Here is a 21,665-nt window from a genome sequence, read left to right on the forward strand (position 1 = left end):
ATAGGTCCACTTTAAAACAGAGAAAAACAGAGTATGTACAACACAGGGCTTTATTTATATTTTGAAGGCAGCTAAAAGACTTGATCTCCTCAGGGCTTTCTACATGAATTAGGGCAACTAATGCAATTTATTTAAATGTTTGGTCTATAATATGTCAGAAAATAGTAAAAAATATTTCTTAGATTTACTATTTGTATTGAAAGTTATACTCCACGTTGTGTATTGTATATTATTAACTTTTTTGGTTTATAGAAATATTATTTTATTGCGTTTTTATTCATGTTATTTTCTCTAAAATGTCACAAGGCCACTACCATAGCACAAGAATTCACAGAAATTACAATTTGTTCAGTTATATCATGAAAATGGATGTGGGATAGGAGCATTTTCTAGTGGTATACCGATACCAGTGAGATTGAAAAATATCATACCACGTGAAAAGTACAAAAAAAATCAATTTGAACAAACACTCATGACAAAACACAAATGATGTTGTTATAAAGATGTGTATATTGTGACGTCCTTAGGTCGGGAGCAGAAATACGACGAAGGCATCGCTCTCCTCAGGAACGCTCTGGCCAATCAGAGCGACTGCGTGCTGCACAGGATGCTGGGAGATTTCCTGGTGGCCGTCAACGATTACCAGGAAGCCATGGATCAATACAGCATAGCACTCAGGTAACCAGGGAGGAAAACACGAGGGGCCTCATTTATAAAGCCTTGCGTAGGATTGACGTGGGAAGGTTGCTTACGTAGGACAAAGCAAATAAATACGCACAGACATTTTCCGATTCATAAAACACTGCGTACCGGCATAGGACTTGCGTGCGGCGCTGGAGAGGGGGCTACAACTACAACAAAATGAACATATTTGACCGTGATTTAATTGTAATACACGTTTCAAAATGATGCCGAAGTAACAACATACTGATACCGGTTAGTAAAAACTATGAATTAATGCTTTGACAAGTCTGCAGACAGACGGCAGGCGAAACACCTTTTAAAATGCGTGTTTTCTGAATGGAGATCGGATCGATCAGGCTAAGCTAACGCAGTATATGCTCCGACCGTCCACACTCACAACAACGGCCTACAGACATTAATAAAGCAGCGACTGTAATCGCCATGACACAGACAGTCTGTGGTTTGTACTTGGTTAACTTGTGTCTAGTTTCTGAACAGATATGAGGAGCTCTGAGTGCTAACCGCTAACGGCTGATGTTTTGGTTTTGTGGTTCTACGTCAGTGACGGCAGGCTGAGATCCTCACCGCTGATTGGCTACCGCGAGATCGCGTCACGGGAATTTGACGCTCGAGTGGAAAAAATTGAACTCAAGCGTTTGTCGCGGCCCCCTCCAATCGCCTCAATCGCGCCGCGGCATTCGCTTCATGCGCGCCGCCGGAGCGAATTCGCGTCTGTCCGCATCTCTGCATTGACTTTACATGTAATCGCGCCGCCCCCAAACATCGCGTCCAGTGTGAACGCACCCTTAGTCTTTCTTCAAATGTCAAAAACGTTTCCTTTCATAGAAGTTATAAAAAATGTTTTCAATTAGAGTTCTAGGACCACAATTACAGCACAGACAAATTAAATAACACCAATGATAATGTGAATGCATAATTATAGAAATAAATATCCTCTGTCCTCAGCCTGGACCCTAACGACCAGAAGTCCCTGGAGGGCATGCAGAAGATGGAGAAGGAGGAGAGCCCCACGGACGCCACGGTGGAGCTGGACGGAGACGACATGGAGGGCAGCGGAGAGGACGGAGACCTGGAGGGCAGCGACAGCGAGGCGGCGCAGTGGGCCGACCAGGAGCAGTGGTTCGGGATGCAGTGACCCCCCCCCAAACTGAGGGAGACACAGCCCCCTCCCATCCTCCAATAGGGAGACAGGACTACAGGCCTCATTCGTTTCCCAAAATCCAGATAAACACATCGGTGAGGAGCGGAAAGTCTTTGCAGTACACGCTCAACCCCAGGGGAAGTCATGCAATGGTCAGTAATTGTGAAAAGTAAGATAAATATTTGACTTTATTTCTGGAACTCTGCCTACATTAGAGCTGCAGCTACATTACTTTCATTATCGGTTCACTGTTTGGTCCAGAAAATGTCTATTTTAGTTTCTAGAAGTCTTAATTTGTCGGTTTCAAAAAGCAATTTATTCACAACTTGATATGTAACGGAGGAAAGCAGTAAAACGTCCACATTTGACGGACTGAAAAACAGCATTTTTTTTAGACTAAATGTTGATTTATTTGATGGTTTTTTTTAACCAACAAATGACTTTTCTGTGCAAGTCATCGGGAACCCAGTGTGGTTTTAATATAAGTGATCATGCTCATAAGGCTCCGCAATACCTCCAGTCAGTTAGCGTCTTATTTTGTCCGTTGAAAACCAAACGATAGTCACTTTAATCCGATACAAACCAATTAAAGCAGCAGGAAATCTACACATTTGAGAGGCTGAAAAAAGCAGCATTTAGGACATTTTCCCACTTTAATTTGATTTAAATATTAAAGAGGTCCTATGCTGTGTATGTCAATGGTCTGCAGAGGCTCAAATCCTTGTGTTCCCTTCCAGAGGCAGCTTCTCTCTATTTTTCTCTCTTTAGGTCAATCCACTACTGACTACATGTTGAAGAACCAGCATGTTGTAATGATTAATTCAACTTCTTTTTACCACCTCATGACTTGTAAGATATGTGTGGAATATAATAATCATGCCACACACGATTAGCGCTATGTTTTGAGAGCGTGAACCCCAAACATATTGACTTTATTTTGATAAAAAAACTGGATTTCTTTCACGTATTAAAAGCAGAAAACGACAATTTCTGTTTTTTTTTTCCCCCGTAAAAATGTGTGCGTTATCAAAAACATTTGCCAGTTATTTTTCTGTGTCCTGCAGCTCTAATTGGAATAATGTGCCAGGTAGTGCATCTTAAAGTTAAATTCACTCAAAGCTAAGTGTCTGTTTGTTCAAATATACTTAAAAAGAGCTTCTTTGGATGTTTCTCTGGGGTCGAGTTGTTCGGCGACGGTGTGATGGGAGATGTCTTTGAGGCCAAGTATGCGTTTCCGTCACGAGTCACAGGAGGAAAATGAGAATATTTTGAAATGAGTGTTTTATTTGTGACATTGAAACAGCGTCAGTGAAAAAGAGACTGTACCTCCGCTGCTCTTTAGCAAATATCCTAATTTGTGTTAAAATGTACATGTTTATTATTATTCTGTGTCTTTCTGAGTCGGCCTTTGTGTGTCAAAATAACCCTACAATTGACTCAAGTGTTACTTAAAATGTTTATAGTATTTTGTACATATTTTTAAAGTGTATAATAAAATAATTAAACACTCTCACTTGACACGAACAGAGTGATCCAGTTTCTCATGCGGAAAGCAATATATGAACAAAAATAAAGTCCTTATTTCGGTTTTAATCCACGAATACCTCTTATTGTTTCAAACCCGATTGATTCTTGGATTCACCAACGTCTATCCAACGCAGGGAAACCATTTTTTTTTATTTGAGGAACATAGAAAATGCATTTATATCCACTATTATATATTTTTTATACTACTGTGACATCAATCTGACGCTGTGGAAAATGTATTTTAGGTGTATTTACCGATTTAAATACTGCTTCTTGCAGGTTATTTTTTGGTTGCAATTCTCCAAGTCATGGGTGATTACAAAATACAAATTGAAAATTAAAAAATTAAAATTAATATTTGTTTTCAATTTTTGTATGTATTATTATTATTAATAATAACGTGTGCACAGACATTTTTCAGGGGCGGACTAGCCATCTGTATAATTTCCCCGCAGCGAGGCTCCCCCTTTGACAATCCACTAGCGCAGTGTTTCTCAAACTTTTTCATACCAAGGACACTTAACCAATAAAAAAACACTCACGGACCACCTAACATGGGGCGGATCTACCGGGGTGGCACCCCAGTTGGCATCTTTGTTTTGAAAGAAAAGTTGTGGCTCATCAGACATTTATGAGAGAAAATCTCTAATGTCCGAGTGCAAGTGAATGCAGCACAAGACGCAAGTCTTGTAACCCCTCCCCCGGCCCTGGCGCGAGCTTGGAAATATGATTGGTGGCGATTTCATTTGAACGGGACGGTGCCAAACGAGAAGCATTCGGACCCAAGTAAAGACGGAAGGAATGAGGTATTCGCGTTCTACAATGACAGAGAAGAGACTGTGAAGTTTGGCTGTACTCAGCATTGAATCAAAATGCACTAAAGCTGTTGATCTTAATAAGTTTGTGAGGCGTTTTGCTGAACAAGATGGTAATCGCCGCATTCAGCTGTAATAGGCATGCAGAGGCGCGGGAAGGTATTTTGAGTGGGGGTGGACTCCGCTGTATAGAAAAATGTAGTTTCCATAGTTTCCCCACAGCAGCAGACGCACAAATTACAAATCTCCTATCCACTATCCCTTAACCCTGTGACGTTTCACACAGAGGTCAAGGGATAGACGATAGGAGCTGATTTTTTGACTATTCGACAGCAACCTATAACTGAGTTTTCCTCCTGAAACAAAGCACAGTGTTCATCCTCACTCAGTCTGACCCCTCCCTCACTGAAACATATGTTTACGCATAGCTATATATCACAGGAGGGTTGCTTTAATACACATTTACTGTAGTTGTTTATACATGTTCAACTTTTCTTTGAAATATTAAGCTTCATCACTATTTGTCCTACTCTTCCAGTTTAACATTTCACTTTCAAGCTTTCAACAAAGTCAGTGCATTTGAGCTGTAACCATTTTGATTCAAATCATTTCACTTTTCTGTATTTCTCTGCTAAGTCCAGCAGTTAGTAGCTAAGGAAGGAGGTTCAGTCTCCTGGATCACGTTAGGAAGGGGTGTCTCTGTGATGGGGTCCTGTGGGGGGGGGATCCTGGGAAGGGGACACAGCGGGGGACGTCTCCTCGGAGGAACTCACCTCGATGGACTCTAAGGAATCTGAGGTTTCTTCTTCTCCATTGAGACACATCTGTTGGAGTGTAAAAAGAAAAGATTTAAAAGAAGGTTTCAACCTCAAATCATCATTTTGGTGTCAATTAAAGAGGACGTGTTTAGTTTCAGGTTCATAGTTAGTGTGAACGCACAGGATAAGGAGTTGTATATATAAAAGCCCCCCCCCACACACACACAATACTACCACTACTACTACTAGTACTTACAGTAAAAAACTACTTACCGTACATCCAACTATTAAATCAATCAGCTATCTCAGGACATTGAGGCTATACATTTACAGTGGAGGAAACAAGTATTTAACCCCCTTCAGATTTTGTAAGTTTACCAACTTATTTTACAACTAAAAGCTCTTTTCAAATGAAGAGCAGGTTGTAACCGAGGCTCTGTGTCGGTCAGAGTCTGAGCGCTGCTCCTCTTCCTGGAATGACTCAGAGTTTGATAATAGTGATGTGTCGGTCGCGAACGAGCCGATTCTTTTGAACGGCTCTTTGGTACGAACGAGGGGAACCGAGTCGTACTTGGTGAGAGCCGTTCTTCTTATCGTTCAATCAAAGTTGGTCCGCACTCACTGCCTGCCAAAATTCACTCGCCTTTTAAAAAGCTTGATTTTGTTCCCCAAACGTATTCTGTGAAGACCCGCCCCTACTCTGATTTGTAGGTTTCAGCACGAGGAGTTAGGTGGGGTGGGTCTTAACGGAATACGCGAGAGAGAGAAGTCATAACAAGTGGTACTGGACAGATAGACGACGTGTTTTTCGGATGTAAAATGAGCCAAACGCGAAAACGCAGCAGCATTTGGATGCACTTCAACCAAAACCCAGGCAGTGATAAAGCGCACCATTTGTAAAGGCAAAATATCCTTTAAAGCAGGGTCAACAAATAATCTCCATCGCCACTTAAAAACACACTACTAATATTAAGAGTTGCGTGAATTTCATTCAAGGCAAGGCAACTTTATTTACTTAACACATGCAGAGGGTAAATTCAAAGTACATTCACTGACATGAATGACATGGATATGGCGCCACCTTGTGTCATGTTTACAATGCAGATTATTGACATTAGGTCTGGCAATGCAGTCAATCATTATCCTGGTGATTATTTCGCAGATAAACCTAGTAACCCCGCCCCCTTTTTAAAAAAACGGCTCTTTTGAACGGCTCTTTTGAACGGCTCTTTGAAAGGAACGGAGCCATAAGATCCGGCTCCCTTCAAAGAGCCATAATTCCCATCACTATTTGATAAGCCCTCCCTCTCCTTCCTGCTCTCAGACACAGCCAGCTCCACTCTGTGTTTCCTGGCTCCTCCCCTTCAGATCCACACTGAGGAGGAGGGGTGTAACCAACATGTGGGTAAAGAACAAGAGCTGATAGGCCACATTCACTGCACACACACATCCTGTTCAGATAACCTGTCACACTAGTTCCAACTCTCAGGAAGTGAAACTCACACACTCGCTGCTACTGAGAGGTGAAATGGCGCAGAAAGGAGTTCAGCTGGACCGGGAAACCTTCTCTTGTTCCATCTGTCTGGATCTACTGAAGGATCCGGTGACTATTCCCTGTGGACACAGCTACTGCATGAAGTGTATTACAGGCTTCTGGGACGGAGAGGATGAGAAGGAGATCCACAGCTGCCCTCAGTGTAGGCAGAGCTTCACACCGAGGCCTGTCCTGCTGAAAAACACCATGTTAGCAGCTTTAGTGGAGGAGCTGAAGAAGACTGGACCCCCACCTGCTCCTGCTGATCTCTGCTATGCTGGAGCTGAAGATGTGGCCTGTGATTTCTGCACCGGGAGGAAACTGAGAGCCTGTAAGTCCTGCCTCGTGTGTCTGGCCTCTTACTGTGACCAACACCTCCAGCCTCATTATGAATCACCTGTCTTTAAAAAACACAAGCTGGTGGAGCCCTCCAAGAAGCTCCAGGAGAACATCTGCTCTCGTCACGACGAGGTGATGAAGCTGTTCTGCCGCACTGATCAGCAGAGTATCTGTTATATCTGCACTATGGACGAACACAAAGGCCACGACACGGTGTCAGCTGCAGCAGAGAGGACTGAGAGGCAGAGAGAGCTGGAGGGGAGTCGACTAAACATCCAGCAGAGAATCCAGGACGGAGAGAAGGAGGTGAAGCTGCTTCAGCAGGAGGTGGAGGCCGTCAATGGCTCTGCTGATAAAGCAGTGGAGGACAGTGAGAAGATGTTCACTGAGCTGATCCGTCTCATGGAGAAAAGAAGCTCTGATGTGAAGCAGCAGCTCAGATCCCAGCAGAAGAGAGAAGTGAGTCGAGTCAAAGAGCTTCAGGAGAAGCTGGAGCAGGAGATGGCTGAGCTGAAGAGGAGAGACGCTGAGCTGAAGCTGCTGTCTCACACAGAGGATCACAACCAGTTTCTGCACAGCTACCCCTCACTGTCAGCCCTCAGTGAACCTACACACTCATCCAGCATCAACATCCGTCCTCTGAGCTACTTTGAGGACGTGACGGAGGCCCTGTCAGCAGTCAGAGACAAACTACAGGACGTCCTGAGAGAGGAATGGATAAACGTCTCACCGACTGAAGGTGAGGTTTTACTGTCAGCAGCAGAGCCCACCACCAGAGCTGGGTTCTTAACATATTCACAGAAGATCACACTGGATCCAAACACAGCAGACACAGGGCTGTTATTATCTGAGGGGAGCAGAAAAGCAACACTCATGGAACAAGATCAGTCTTATTCTAGTCACCCAGACAGATTCACTGATTATCATCAGGTCCTGAGTAGAGAGAGTCTGACTGGACGTTGTTACTGGGAGGTGGAGTGGAGAGGGGGAGGAGTTGATGTAGCAGTCGCATACAAGAATATCAGCAGAGAATGGGAGGAAAGTGTATTTGGAGACAATGACAAATCTTGGTCCTTGGATTGTAACCAAAACAGTTATTCATTTCGTTACAACAGTATCGACACTCCCGTCTCAGGTCCTCTGTCCTCCAGAGTAGGAGTGTACCTGGATCACAGAGCAGGTATTCTGTCCTTCTACAGCGTCTCTGAAACCATGACTCTCCTCCACAGAGTCCAGACCACATTCACTCAGCCGCTACATGCTGGAGTTTGGCTTTGTGGTTATAATGGAGACACTGCTGAGTTTTGTAAACTGAAATAGCCTGAAGTCATTGGAGGAACTCTTCTACTTCTTAAAGTCACCGTGTGTCCATCAGAGCTGATTGTCCATGTCTTCACTGTGCAGAGATCAGCTGTCAATCAAACATGATGGGATGTGCTTCAACATCTTCTCATGAGTTGTTCTGTAGATGTTGGACTTTCTTCCGGCTCCTTCCTGTGTCTGTGTAGCCATGGAGGCTGTCACTGCTCAGGAGGATCCTTGTTCACCTGAACTGATATGTAAACTTTGCTCTAAATATGTGTTGGATATTTCTTTTGATTCATGTCGTTGTTTCTCTTGTAATGCACGAGTCTTCAGAGAGAAAGCAGCAGAGCTTCTTTTATTGTACACATTTTATTCTGGCCACTTTCTAAAACAACAGAGACATTTATAATCACATGTATTATTCTGACAGATGAAATGTTATTGTTGCCCAAATTAACTAACAAATGAGTTCCCAGATGGTTATAACACTTATTTCATCATAACGTGTTTATTTAAAATGATATTACTTATTGTCATGATCATAATCAATAAGTACACCATTTATTATTCTCCTGTAAATAGCTTAGAGTCTTTGCTTGGGAAATACATTGTATAATATTTAGGGCTGTCAAGTTAACGCGTTAATAACGCGTTAACGCAAAAAAAAATTAACGCCACTAATTATTTTAACGCGATTAACGCATGTGTATTTTTTGTCCTCGGCCGCCGTAGTTTCAGAGCGCATCGAGTGTAAAATACCATTTACAAGCTGATGCTGTCAGCCCCGCTCCTACCGCCCGCTTGTGGCAGACCACACTTCCACGCTCACCGGGAGGCCCGGACTGGCCATCGGGAGGACCGGGAGGGAGTGTGTTTGTGTGGCGCGACTCGCGCGAGCGAGGCACACCTTACGTGTTGTTGTTGTTAGCATCTGGTGCTAGCTAGCTGCGCTAACGGATATAAGGAGCTGTTTCAATGACATTTCGCCGACAACTGCGCCGAGCACTTGACTTTATGCAGGTAGCCAGACAGTGGGACATTGTACGAAAAGTCAGCACACTCGGCACGGATAGTGCGCGCAACATGATTGCAGCATCCAGGAAGCTCCCGTTCGAGCATATATGCCTTGAGCTGCACATAGCTCCAACGATCTCCACACACACACACACACACACACACACACACACACACACACACACACACACACACACACACACACACACACACACACACACACACACACACACACACACACACACACACACACAGTATTATTGTATGAGAGAGGTTCCAGGTTGAATTGAGGCGAATATTTGTAATGTTCAGAGGTTGTTGTGTTTAATATTCATGAGAATATTTGTCATTGTTCAAATGATAAAACAAACATATAAAGCATATTTGTCCACTCATATGTTGATAAGAGTATTAAAAACTTGAAAGATATCCCTCTAAGGTACATTTAGAACAGATAAAAAATGTGCGATTAATTTGCGATTAATCGCGATTAACTATTGACAATCATGCGATTAATCGCGATTAACTATTTTAATCGACTGACAGCCCTAATAATATTACAGTTATTGTTTTGCAGACTAATTGTTGTTGTTGTTGTTGTTGTTGTCCAAATAGAAAGTGGGTACTCTGATGTTTTATAGAACATAACTTATCATGATAATAATCAATAAGGAAATCATGTGTGATTCTGTTTGAAATAGCTGAGATGAAACACATTCATGGTGTGGATAAAGTGAAACTGATCATGAAATCATTGAACAGACTTTTTTTATTTATTTATTTTTATTTAGCCTTTATTTATACAGGTTTAAAATCTCATTGAGACACAAGGTCTCATTTCCAAGAGAGACCTGTCAGTGGTAACACTACCACACAAAGTTACAGACAGACAGGACACCAAACACAGAGGCAACAACAAAATACAACATCGTAAAAAAAGCAGTCACCGAAATCCACACAGCAGTCAGTTAAAGCAGGTGCAAACACCCACAGATGATTTCTCCAGCTTTTTTTAAATTAGTTTAAAATCCGTGATGGGTATCAAACTGGTCAGCTTAAGTTCCTGCTGAAGTGTGTTCCAGGTCGAGGGGGCAGAGTATGATATGGCTTTTTTTCCAAGCACCGTGCGAACTGAGGGGACGGACAGAGTGATGTAATGTTGAGATCGTAGGCTATAGCTGTACTGTTTGTGTGATATGTAAGTGGATATGTAGAGGGGCAGCAGTCCAAGCATAGCGGTATAGATGAATTTGTACCAGTGCAGTGATCTGCGCATTGATAATGATGTCCAGTTAACTAAAGAGTACAGCGTGCAATGGTGTGTGAGGGGTTTACAGTTTGCTATGAACCTCAGAGCCCCATGGTAGACAGCGTCCAGCAGATGAAGGGAGTGAGCTGAGGCGTTCATGTACACAACATCCCCGTAGTCCAAGAGCGGCAAAAATGTGGCAGCTACAAGCCGTTTCCTCGCACTTGTGGAGAAGCAGGCCTTATTTCTAAAAAAGAATCCCAGTTTTAATTTCAATTTCCTTAAGAGATTGTCAATATGCTGTTTGAAGCAGAGATTTTCATCTATAGTGATGCCTAAGTATCTGTAGGTGTTAACAGCTTCAATGGGGTTATGCTGTGCAGACATGATGCAGGGAAGAACAGTTGGTAACCTTTTCTTATTGGAAAACAACATGACTTCTGAGTTTAACACCAACCTAAGGTGGAACAGATGTGACTGAAAAGTGTCAAAAGCAGACTGCAGACGTTCAAATGCAAGGGCAACAGTGCTAGCACAACAGTACACAACAGTATCATCTGCATATAGATGTACAGAGGCATCAATGCTTTTACCCACATCATTTATATAAATAGTAAAAAGGGTCGGTCCCAAGACCGAACCTTGAGGAACACCTCTGGGCACATTAAGAAAGCTTGAGGAGAGACCGCTGAATTTTACACATTGCTTGCGATTCGAAAGGTAGTTTTCAAACCAACCAACAGCTTGGTCAGACAGGCCTATATGAGATAACTTCTGGCATAGAATGCCATGGTCCACAGTATCAAAAGCCTTGGATAAGTCTATAAAAAGGGCAGCACAGTAGCTCTTTGCGTCCAAGCTTTCGACAATGTCATTCACTACTTTCAAAGCAGCTGTTACTGTACTGTGCTGCTTCCTAAAGCCTGACTGGTGAGGAGATAGAATGTTGTTCAAGCTTAAATATTCTTTGATTTGATCATTCACCAGCCTTTCAAGTACTTTAGCTAAAATAGAGAGCTTGGAAATTGGTCTGTAATTATTCATCACCATGGGATCACCACCTTTCAATAAGGGGAGAACATTTGCAGTTTTCCAAACATCTGGAATGACATTGTTTGTTATAGAAAGATTAAAAACATGACACAGTGGTTTGGCTAAAATATCTGCAGCTAGCCGTAAGAAATAAGGGGGGAGATCGTCCGGGCCTGCTGATTTTTTGGGGTCTAGGCCCTTTAGAGCCTTACAAACCTCCCCAACATTGAAGGGGTTGAAGGAGAAAGTGTGGCTACTGGAGGCATGACTATTGGCGATGGAGGGAGATGATTTACCAAAAGATAATGTGTCAAACAAGGAACTGGACGCAATAAAATGTTTATTAAAACAATTAAGCATCTCTGTCTTATTTGACACAGGGGTGGAGTCTTTACTGATGGGATGTGTGATCAAATGAAATGTTTGGATCATTAATAAAGGTTTGTCTTTCAAAAACAAAAACAGGATGTTCTTCTTGTGTTATGTCCAAGGTGCCGTACGAAGCTGATGGAGAACATGTGGAAGTGATCTGAGACTATAACTGAGTTTTCCACATTAATTGAAAAAGATAATGACATTTTATCAATTAGATTTTCAGACGCTCATATATAGTTCCATCATTAGCAACATTTATAACGAATAAAACACAGATTTTAGGAAACGTGATAAATGTGAAGTCGGATATTTAGACTTGTGTTGACAAACAACAGAAATGAGGATGTTAAAAGTGGTAAATAGTCATAAATATCAACAAATTTAGGGAAATAGAAAATAAAACTGATGATATAACAAAAAAACTTTATTGATTTGTGTTTGACAACCAATTGACAAACATGAGGATGTTAGAAAGTGGTAAAAGGTTACAAATAAAACAAATACAAGTCATAATAATCAACATTAAAGTGTTAAAATGGAATGAAATAAAAATGATGCTTGACAAGAAAATAGGATGTTAAAATGATGAAATCCTAAAAATAGATATAGGTAGAATAAAGTAAGTAAAGTCTAAATACAGTCAAATAAAAATAACAATACAATTGTGAAAAATGACGACCAATTATCACATTTAATACAATGATATGGGTCAATATCACTATAAAGTAATTTTGGTGTCCCCATCAGAATCACTCAGTTATCATGAAAATGTAGCAGAATAATGAAACTCTGAGGTCTTATTATAAATGGCCAAACATTTACACACATATCAGTACACTGATAAGTCTCTTGAAATGTGTTTTCTTCATTTTATACCGTATTTTTAATTGGATGTACGTGATTTTGGCATGTCCCACACACTGCTCTGCTAACTACAGTGTGTGTAATAAGTGGTTAAATGATACTAAATTAAAAAATATATATATTGTTTTATTGTCCACAACAAGTTATTTGATAAAACGAGTCATTTTGATCATGTGTATTCTATTTTCATAATAATATTGAACATTTTGCATGTGTCCTTGACATTTGCTGTCCACCCTGTCATTATGGGGAAACTGCCCCATAAAAAACCATTTGATGTTTTCAGTGACATCACGACCACCATTTTGTCTTTCTTCAGTGGAGGCTGAGACATTGGCTAGGTGCAGAGTAAGTATTGTTGATAAATCGTGATCTTCTCGCTCCCAGGAAAGAAACTTAAAATAATGAGACTAATGGAGTCTCTGAAAAGGTTCAAATGGGTACTTTAATTAAGTAACGTGGTTAAAGAACAAGCATAGGTAAGGAAGAGACAAAGCCGGTGTTGTCTCTCGGGAGGCTGCAGCGAAGAAAAGAGAGCGTGTTGTCCTCTCTCATCCCTTTTTATCCTCTCCTCGTTCTCCCCCGCTGTGCAGATAGTGGGACCTCCCTTCTCATCTGCGGGTTCGACATCGCGAGAGAACAGATGATTTCGACATTTTGTATTCCCTGCCTACTTCCTTAAGCCTTTTCTCCTCCTTATCTCTGTGATGACTTTCTATTTAATACCTTATAAACAGCTGTAATACTTAGTTTAGAAGTTCTAGCAACACCTCTACGGCACAGTTCTCATTTACGGTAACTCCCTCTGACGTCATAGCTTCTCACGTATGTGTAAACACTACGATCAACTGTACCTTCATTTAATTATTCAGCAGTAATAATATCTCAACGTCTATCGATGTAGTGTTAAAGTCCGTACGTTTTGGTGTATAACACTCCATGTCATTTTCACTTTACATTCAGAAAACGCAATATTAGCCACATGCTAACTGCTAACCGGATATGAAGGATTTTCAGAATAAAAGCTTGGCATTGATTTCCTGAGAACTTCCGGGTTTTTCCACAATAAAACAGCTTTAAACTGACGATATGTTTTAGACTGAATTATGCTGTTTAACATTGATTTTAATTTCTAACAGTATTTACACTTATATTTCGTGATTGTAATCATATTATGTGTGTAGTTGGATGTTGTCAAGCTTAACATGTCCACTCTGTCATAGTTACATTTCAATTAATATAAAAACATTTCAGAAATTCGAACTATATTTGTTAAACAGTACGCAGTCACCTTGCTAACTGAATCCTGTTGCTAACTGAAGGTCCACCATGTGCTCATTAAATGCTAATATTAGCCAAAAATGTCCACCCTGTCAGCAAGCCTTCCATGACAGGGTGGACATGGTTCGTGACAGGAAGGACATGCACACAGTTTATGCCACCTGCTGATAAATGTGTGTAATAGCTATACACACAATGTATAACAGTACATGCTATACATAGTAGGAGTGGACAATATGGACTTTTTTTGGCAATTTCGGTATCAGCAAGCCTAATTTGATAAGGCAAGCCTAGTTTACCTGGACCGCCAATTAAAGTGTGTAAGGGAACATTTTGAATTCTCTTTTTCAAGGAATGAGCTCAAAAGGAGATATCGGGAACGTCGTGATGCTGACCCGGACAGAAGAAGAAAGTACCTTGAGCAAGAGAGGGACAAATGGCAAAAAGACAGAGAGAATGGAACGAAGAAGGGTGTCAATGAGCTTAGTGAGAGAGCGAAGAGGGCAAAAAGAAAGAAATGGAGAGAGGCAAAAAGTCAAGACAGAGCCAGAGACAGGGCCAGTGCTTTGCTACAGTCAGAGACACCACCAGACTCCCCTGCAGCTCCTGGAAAGCAGCCTGAGCCAGGGCTTTCCAGGTTAGATCATTGGAAGTTTAGCTGATGACTTATTAGAAAGTTTAGATTTATTTGAAGGACAATTATCAACTATTTATGTCCCCATAAAACAACATATTGATAACTAACTCGTTAAAATCTTACTAAAAATCCTTATATAATAATATACAAATATTTTTGTATATGGTTCCCTCGATAAAAAAGCAATACAATTTCTCCATAGGATTTTGGAAAATAGCTGGAAATAAGGTCTGTGTTTGAGACACATTTAAGAGACGGATCACGTTTTGTTCAGTCGGATAATCTCCACATCTCTACACTACTTTTATAACTTTCGAATCAAAATGCAAACGTTATGCTATAAAGGAACTACAGCAGGGTCGCTGCTTCAACGTCACGCCAACTTAAGATCCATATTCAAACATACAGATTCTAAATGGTACGAGTTGAAGCGTTTGTTTGAACAGTTTGCAGGAGGCAGGTACTTGCTTTCAAGCAGAACAGGGTAAACAAACTCAGTGGGAGTGTTTACGTGTTCGGCGTAATGACGTACAACGGCCTCCACAACTTCTGTAGTCCTATTCAGCCACTTGGTAACAACCATCGTTTTTCAGACACGTCAACTCTTCAGAAATCACCAGTGGGGTCACTGCTGATGGATTTAATGTCCTAGAACAAAACCTGATCCGTCTCTTCAATGTGTCTCAACCACAGACCTTATTTCCAGCTGTTTTCCAAAATCCTAAGGAGAGATCCCATTGCTTTTTGAATAAAACACAGATTTTAGGAAACGTGATAAATGTGAAGCCAAGTGGAGTCGGATATTTAGACTTGTGTTTGACAAACAACAAAAATGAGGATGTTAAAAGTTGAAAAATAAAATAAAACAAGTCATAATGATCAACTACAAAAATAGGGAAATAAAACTGATGATATAACAAAAAAACTTTATTAATCTGTGTTTGACGACCAATTGACAAACATGAGGATGTTAAAAAGTGGTAACATGTTGAAAATAAAACTAATAAAAGTCACAATAAACAACATTTAAGTGAAAATACAGTGAATTAAAAATGATGATTAAAAAAATGATTAAATCTTAATAATAGAAATAGGTAGAATAAAGGAAGTAAAGTAAAGATAACGATAAAATGACAATTATCACATTTAAAACAATTACATAGCCTTTTAGAGCTCCTCTGATACACTTCAAAGGGTTTGACAAGAAATTGATAAAAATGTGAAAATAAAATAGATTAAAAACAATAAAAAAAGTAATTAAAAAATACAAAGAAATGGGAAATAAAGATGATAGAGTTATAAAGTACATAATAACCAGACCGCAATGATGTATTTTATTTAAAATCAGATTACGTTCAGACCCTCACAGACCCTCTGTCAGAGAGCAGCACGGCCAAAACACTTCACTTAGTCTCTTTGGATCACTTGCTGTCTCCTCTGGGTTCTGGTTCTGGTTCTGGGGTGTAGAACTGGAACGTGACGCAAACAGGGACCCCGGTGAGGGCGGTGCTTAGAGGGATCTTTAGGGTGGGGGCTGCCGTGGAGAAAGGGTGAGGAAACTCTGGAGGGGGGAGGGGGAGGCAGAGGCGTCCACATGTGGAAGGACGTTCAGGAGGTCAGCGCTCGGAGAAACGTCCACAAACAGAGCTATGTTTGCTGGGTCTTCAGGGAGGAGAGGGAGGGGGTCTGTGGAGGTCTGAGGGTCCTCTGAGAGGAGAGGAGGGAAGGAGGTGAGGAGGGGAGGAGGTGAGGAAGGGAGTGAGGAAGGAGGTTCAGTCTCCTGGATCACGTTAGGAAGGGGTGTCTCTGTGATGGGGTCCTGTGGGAGGGGATCCTGGGAAGGGGACACAGCGGGGGACGTCTCCTCGGAGGAACTCACCTCGATGGACTCTAAGGAATCTGAGGTTTCTTCTTCTCCATTGAGACACATCTGTTGGAGGGTAAAAAGAAAAGATTTAAAGAAGGTTTCAACCACAAATCATCATTTTGGTGTCAATTAAAGAGGACGTGTTTAGTTTCAGGTTCATATTTTTCTCTCCCTCTCATACCCCAAATCACACACCCTTTCAAAATAAAAGCCCTATAGATTTCCTGTATCCTTACAGGAAGCACAGGAAGAGGGATGGTTTTTCAAAATAAAAGCCCTATATCACTGTATCCAAACAAGACGCACAGGATAAGGATTTATTTCTATATAAAAGCCCCCCCCCACACAATACTACTACTACTACTTCAACAACTACTACTACTACTAATTCTAATACAACTACTAATACAACTACAACTACTACTACTACTTCTACTACTACTACTACGAATACTACTAATACAACTACTAATACTACTACTACTTCTACTTCTACTACTACTACTACTACTACTACTACTAATACAACTACTAATACAACTACTACTACTACTACTACTACAACTACTACTATACTACTCTAACTACTACTACTACTACTACTACTACTACTACTACTACTACTACTACTACTACTTCTAATACAACTACTAATTCTACTACTACTTCTACTACTACTACTACTTCTACTACTGCTAATAATAATTATAAATTCGATTTATAAAGCATGCTACAGGAGGCATAATAAAAACAGACAATTATACTATATACTACTCCACAACAACTACTACTACTTCTAATACAACTACTACAACTACTACTACTACTACTACTACTACTACTACTACTTCAACAACTACTACTACTACTACTTCTAATACAACTACTACTACTACTACTACTACTACTACTACTACTACTACTACTACTACTACTACTACTAACACTACTACTCCACTACTTCTACTACCACTACTACAACTACTACTACTACTACTACTACCACTACTACAACTACTACTACTAACTACTACTACTACTACTACTACTACTACTACTACTACTACTACTACTACTACTACTCCATCTACTTCTAATACAACTACTACTACTACTAGTACTTACAGTAAAAAACGACTTACTGTACATCCAACTATTAAATCAATCAGCTATCTCAGGACATTGAGGCTATACATTTAAAGTGGAGGAAGCAAGTATTTAACCTCCTTCAGATTTTCTAACTTTACCAACTTATTTTACAACTAAAAGCTCTTTTCAGATGAAGAGCAGGTTGTAACCGAGGCTCTGTGTAGGTCAGAGTCTGAGCGCTGCTCCTCCTCCTGGAATGACTCAGAGTTTGATAAGCCCTCCCTTTTCTTCCTGCTCTCAGACACAGCCAGCTCCACAATGTGTTTCCTGGCTCCTCCCCTTCAGATCCACACTGAGGAGGAGGGGTGTAACCAACATGTGGGTAAAGAACAAGAGCTGATAGGCCACATTCACTGCACAGACACATCCTGTTCAGATAACCTGTCACACTAGTTTCAGCTCTCAGGAAGTGAAACTCACACACTCGCTGCTGCTGCTGAGAGGTGAAATGGCGCAGAAAGGAGTTCAGCTGGACCGGGAAACCTTAATATCTTGTCCCATCTGTCTGGATCTATTGAAGGATCCGGTGACGACTACCTGTGGACACAGCTACTGCATGAAGTGTATTACAGGCTTCTGGGACGGAGAGGATGAGAAGAAGATCCACAGCTGCCCTCAGTGTAGGCAGAGCTTCACACCGAGGCCTGTCCTGCTGAAAAACACCATGTTAGCAGCTTTAGTGGAGGAGCTGAAGAAGACTGGACTCCCACCTGCTCCTGCTGATCTCTGCTATGCTGGAGCTGAAGATGTGGCCTGTGATGTCTGCACTGGGAGGAAACTGAGAGCCTGTAAGTCCTGCCTCGTGTGTCTGGCCTCTTACTGTGACCAACACCTCCAGCCTCATTATGAATCACCTGTCTTTAAAAAACACAAGCTGGTGGAGCCCTCCAAGAAGCTCCAGGAGAACATCTGCTCTCGTCACGACGAGGTGATGAAGCTGTTCTGCCGCACTGATCAGCAGTGTATCTGTTCTCTCTGCTCTGTGGACGAACACAAAGGCCACGACACGGTGTCAGCTGCAGCAGAGAGGACTGAGAGGCAGAGAGAGCTGGAGGGGAGTCGACTAAACATCCAGCAGAGAATCCAGGACGGAGAGAAGGAGGTGAAGCTGCTTCAGCAGGAGGTGGAGGCCGTCAATGGCTCTGCTGATAAAGCAGTGGAGGACAGTGAGAAGATGTTCACTGAGCTGATCCGTCTCATGGAGAAAAGAAGCTCTGATGTGAAGCAGCAGCTCAGATCCCAGCAGAAGAGAGAAGTGAGTCGAGTCAAAGAGCTTCAGGAGAAGCTGGAGCAGGAGATGGCTGAGCTGAAGAGGAGAGACGCTGAGCTGAAGCTGCTGTCTCACACAGAGGATCACAACCAGTTTCTGCACAGCTACCCCTCACTGTCAGCCCTCAGTGAACCTACACACTCATCCAGCATCAACATCCGTCCTCTGAGCTACTTTGAGGACGTGACGGCGGCCCTGTCAGCAGTCAGAGACAAACTACAGGACGTCCTGAGAGAGGAATGGACAAACGTCTCACCGACTGAAGTGGAGGTTTTACTGTCAGCAGCAGAGCCCACCACCAGAGCTGGGTTCTTAACATATTCACAGAAGATCACACTGGATCCAAACACAGCAAACACAGAGCTGTTATTATCTGAGGGGAGCAGAAAAGCAACATACATGGAACAAGAACAGTCTTATTCTAGTCACCCAGACAGATTCACTGATTGTTCTCAGGTCCTGAGTAGAGAGAGTCTGACTGGACGTTGTTACTGGGAGGTGGAGTGGAGAGGGGGAGCAGTTTGTGTAGCAGTCGCATACAAGAATATCAGCAGAGCAGGGGAGGAAAGTGAATTTGGATGCAATGACAAATCTTGGTCCTTAGAGCGTGACCAAAACAGTTATTCATTTCGTTACAACAGTATCATCACTCCCGTCTCAGGTCCTCCGTCCTCCAGAGTAGGAGTGTACCTGGATCACAGAGCAGGTATTCTGTCCTTCTACAGCGTCTCTGAAACCATGACTCTCCTCCACAGAGTCCAGACCACATTCACTCAGCCGCTACATGCTGGACTTTATCTTTATATTGGAAACACTGCTGAGTTTTGTAAACTCAAATAGCCTGAAGTCATTGGAGGAACTCTTCTACTTCTTAAAGTCACCGTGTGTCCATCAGAGCTGATTGTCCATGTCTTCACTGTGCAGAGATCAGCTGTCAATCAAACATGATGGGATGTGCTTCAACATCTTCTCACGAGTTGTTCTGTAGATGTTGGACTTTCTTCCGGCTCCTTCCTGTGTCTGTGTAGCCATGGAGGCTGTCACTGCTCAGGAGGATCCTTGTTCACCTGAACTGATATGTAAACTTTGCTCTAAATATGTGTTGGATATTTCTTTTGATTCATGTTGTTGTTTCTCTTGTAATGCACGAGTCTTCAGAGAGAAAGCAGCAGAGCTTCTTTTATTGTACACATTTTATTCTGGCCACTTTCTAAAACAACAGAGACATTTATAATCACATGTATTATTCTGACAGATTAAATGTTATTGTTGCCCAAATTAACTAACAAATGAGTTCCCAGATGGTTATAACACTTATTTCATCATAACATGTTTATTTAAAATGATATTACTTCCTGTCATGATCATAATCAATAAGTACATCATTTATTATTCTCCTGTAAATAGCTTAGAGTCTTTGCTCGGGAAATACATTGTATAATATTACAGTTATTGTTTTGCAGACTAATTGTTGTTCTTGTTGTTGTTGTTGTCCAAATAGAAAGTGGGTACTCTGATGTTTTATAGAACATAACTTATCATGATAATAATCAATAAGTAAATCATGTGTGATTCTGTTTGAAATAGCTGAGATGAAACACATTCATGGTGTGGATAAAGTGAAACTGATTATGAAATCATTGAACAGACTTTACTGATGGGATGTGTGATCAAATGAAATGTTTGGATCATTAATAAAGGTTTGTCTTTCAAAAACAAAAACAGGATGTTCTTCTTGTGTTATGTCCAAGGTGCCGTACTGTAGTTGTTTATACATGTTCAACTTTTCTTTGAAATATTAAGCTTCATCACTATTTGTCCTACTCTTCCAGTTTAACATTTCACTTTCAAGCTTTCAACAAAGTCAGTGCATTTGAGCTGTAACCATTTTGATTCAAATCATTTCACTTTTCTGTATTTCTCCGCTAAGTTCAGCAGTTAGTAGCTAAGGAAGGAGGTTCAGTCTCCTGGATCACGTTAGGAAGGGGTGTCTCTGTGATGGGGTCCTGTGGGGGGGGGATCCTGGGAAGGGGACACAGCGGGGGACGTCTCCTCGGAGGAACTCACCTCGATGGACTCTAAGGAATCTGAGGTTTCTTCTTCTCCATTGAGACACATCTGTTGGAGGGTAAAAAGAAAAGATTTAAAAGAAGGTTTCAACCTCAAATCATCATTTTGGTGTCAATTAAAGAGGACGTGTTTAGTTTCAGGTTCATAGTTAGTGTGTTGTGCACCGACAGAAATGCTAGAGAGATGCATGTTATTTACGTTTGCTTTCTCTCATTCCAGGCTTCCTGATTATTTTCACCTGTGTCTCCTGTGCTCATCAATGTCAGCCCCGCCCCTGATTGGTCCCACCTGTGTCTAGTTACCCTGTGCTTATATTCCCCTGTCTCCCAAGTGTTCTTTGTCAGTTCGTATTGTCTCTTGCTATGGTCAGGTCTATGCTCTTTGTACTCTTGTAAAGTTTGATTCCTCACTACGTGAGCGCTTTCATTTTGTTCCTCTATTTTTGTCATCTCGGTTAGAGATTTGATAGTTACCTTTTTGTTGTTCATTGCTGTATTTTGGAAAATAAAGTATCTTACTAATACTTTACCTCTGTCTCCCGGGTCGTGCAATTGGGTCCTACATCCTAAGTGTCTGAGTTCGTAACAGAACGAACTGACCATTATGGACCCAGCCGACCCAAGAACGCTTCACGCAGCGCTGTCAGCACAGGGCGTGAAGATCTTTCATCACGAGGAACAGCTGGGCCTAGTCAACCAGGAAATGCAAGAACTAAGAGGACGCCAGGCCGGGA

General features: G+C 41.6%; 2 protein-coding genes across 3 annotated transcripts in view; both read left to right on the forward strand.

Moving 5' to 3' along the window:
• Nucleotides 1-3,439, forward strand: part of anapc7 (anaphase promoting complex subunit 7) — a 16,491-nt gene extending 13,052 nt beyond the window's left edge. The window contains exons 10-11 of the mRNA XM_034133212.1: nt 528-678; nt 1,651-3,439. Coding sequence (XP_033989103.1) covers nt 528-678; nt 1,651-1,840 — 341 coding nt within the window. The 3' untranslated portion in view covers nt 1,841-3,439. The remainder of the gene's footprint in view (nt 1-527; nt 679-1,650) is intronic.
• A 3,000-nt stretch (nt 3,440-6,439) lies between these two features.
• Nucleotides 6,440-20,586, forward strand: LOC117484794 (tripartite motif-containing protein 16-like). Of its 2 annotated transcripts, XM_034133232.1 has the most exons (2): nt 6,440-6,951; nt 18,521-20,586. In XM_034133232.1, exons 1-2 carry the CDS (start codon nt 6,475-6,477, stop codon nt 19,700-19,702), a joined length of 1,659 nt encoding a protein of 552 aa, XP_033989123.1. In that variant the 5' UTR covers nt 6,440-6,474; the 3' UTR covers nt 19,703-20,586. The 2 variants fall into 2 exon arrangements, with proteins under 2 accessions (XP_033989123.1, XP_033989122.1); XM_034133231.1 differs by lacking the exon at nt 18,521-20,586 and having other exon boundaries at nt 6,440-8,213.
• Nucleotides 20,587-21,665: the final 1,079 nt, after the last annotated feature.

The sequence above is a fragment of the Trematomus bernacchii genome, unplaced genomic scaffold (assembly GCF_902827165.1).
Source record: "Trematomus bernacchii unplaced genomic scaffold, fTreBer1.1, whole genome shotgun sequence".
Classification (NCBI taxonomy): Eukaryota; Metazoa; Chordata; class Actinopteri; order Perciformes; family Nototheniidae; genus Trematomus; species Trematomus bernacchii.